The sequence below is a fragment of the Arachis ipaensis genome, chromosome B01 (genome assembly GCF_000816755.2).
Source record: "Arachis ipaensis cultivar K30076 chromosome B01, Araip1.1, whole genome shotgun sequence".
Lineage (NCBI taxonomy): Eukaryota > Viridiplantae > Streptophyta > Magnoliopsida > Fabales > Fabaceae > Arachis > Arachis ipaensis.
In genome coordinates, this window is record NC_029785.2 from 136,043,544 (window position 1) to 136,044,706 (window position 1,163).

Sequence of the window (1,163 nt, forward strand, 5' to 3'; positions counted from 1 at the left end):
GAAGTATAGGGAGCCAATGGAATATATATACAATGTGTATAATGAAGATTTATGGATGTTCGATTCAGTAGGATATCAGATGTTTATTATCTCTAGTATCTGAATTGTTATTCTAGATAATATGGGTGTATTGTGTTTGAGAAATTAATAGTATTTTATTCTGAATATTTATTTTTTAATTCATATTGAGCCAAATAAACAGTTCATTGTACACATTGTACATAGCTCCTAACGAGATTCTTTTTCTTATTCGAGTGTCTTGAGTATATTGGAAGTACCAATACACAGAAGTTGTGGTTGGTGAGTATGAAAGGTGCTTTACGTGGAAGCCCTCATAACTTGGTATATTACGTACAGTGTTCACGTCCTCAATTTTCTGTTTGTTTTGGTAACCCGTAGCCACTAACATGAAATATTTAATTATTACAATACAAATCCAAACCCACCCACTTTGTTCCACCAAACTTACAACTACCCCACATTAGACTATAGTCTGTATAGTGCGCATCTCCTACTACGAGAAAATGACAACCCCGATAGAGATGCGATGTGACCGCATCACTTATCTCCGACTAAGCTTTTTGTTTCAGTTGTGTTAATTGTTACATATCTAAAGCATTACGTTTGGCCCTTAGGTGGTAAAATATCACATTCTTACCTAATTATTAGAATGCATAGTATGATGATGATTAATTGATTATATAATGGGTTTGCTAGTGTTGTCCATTATATTTGGGTAGAAGCTAAGATGCATGTAGAGATGAATAATAGATAGTATCGTATACCTTTCATGACTTTAGTGCCTCGAATGCAAATTTCACCGGGTTTGTTTGGTGGAAGGGAAGTACCAGTTTCAGTGTCGACGATTTTCATCTCAGCGTTTCTAACGACGGAGCCGCATGCACCTGATTTAACGTTGAATGGTTCCTTTGCAAATGCTAAGCTTATGGCAAGTGGCCCCGCTTCTGTCATCCCATAACCCTGTGTATCATCATAATCAAATAAAATCTATACATTATCCATCATAATCACTCTATTGAAAATATCAAATTCATATTTTCTAGCGAAAACTTTAATTTTATTGTTAGAAGAAATCAGTAGCGTAAATAATGGCATATTATGTACTTAAATAGGGATATCTTCGTGTAAGAATAATGAATAAT

At 34.4% G+C, this 1,163-nt stretch overlaps 1 protein-coding gene across 1 annotated transcript in view; it reads right to left on the bottom strand.

Annotated features, from left to right (window-relative positions):
- LOC107642241 (4-coumarate--CoA ligase 2) overlaps positions 1-1,163 on the bottom strand; it is a 5,167-nt gene that overhangs the window by 2,294 nt on the left and 1,710 nt on the right. Inside the window, exon 2 of the mRNA XM_016345535.2 lies at positions 786-981. Within this exon, the coding sequence (XP_016201021.1) occupies positions 786-981 (196 nt within the window). The remainder of the gene's footprint in view (positions 1-785; positions 982-1,163) is intronic.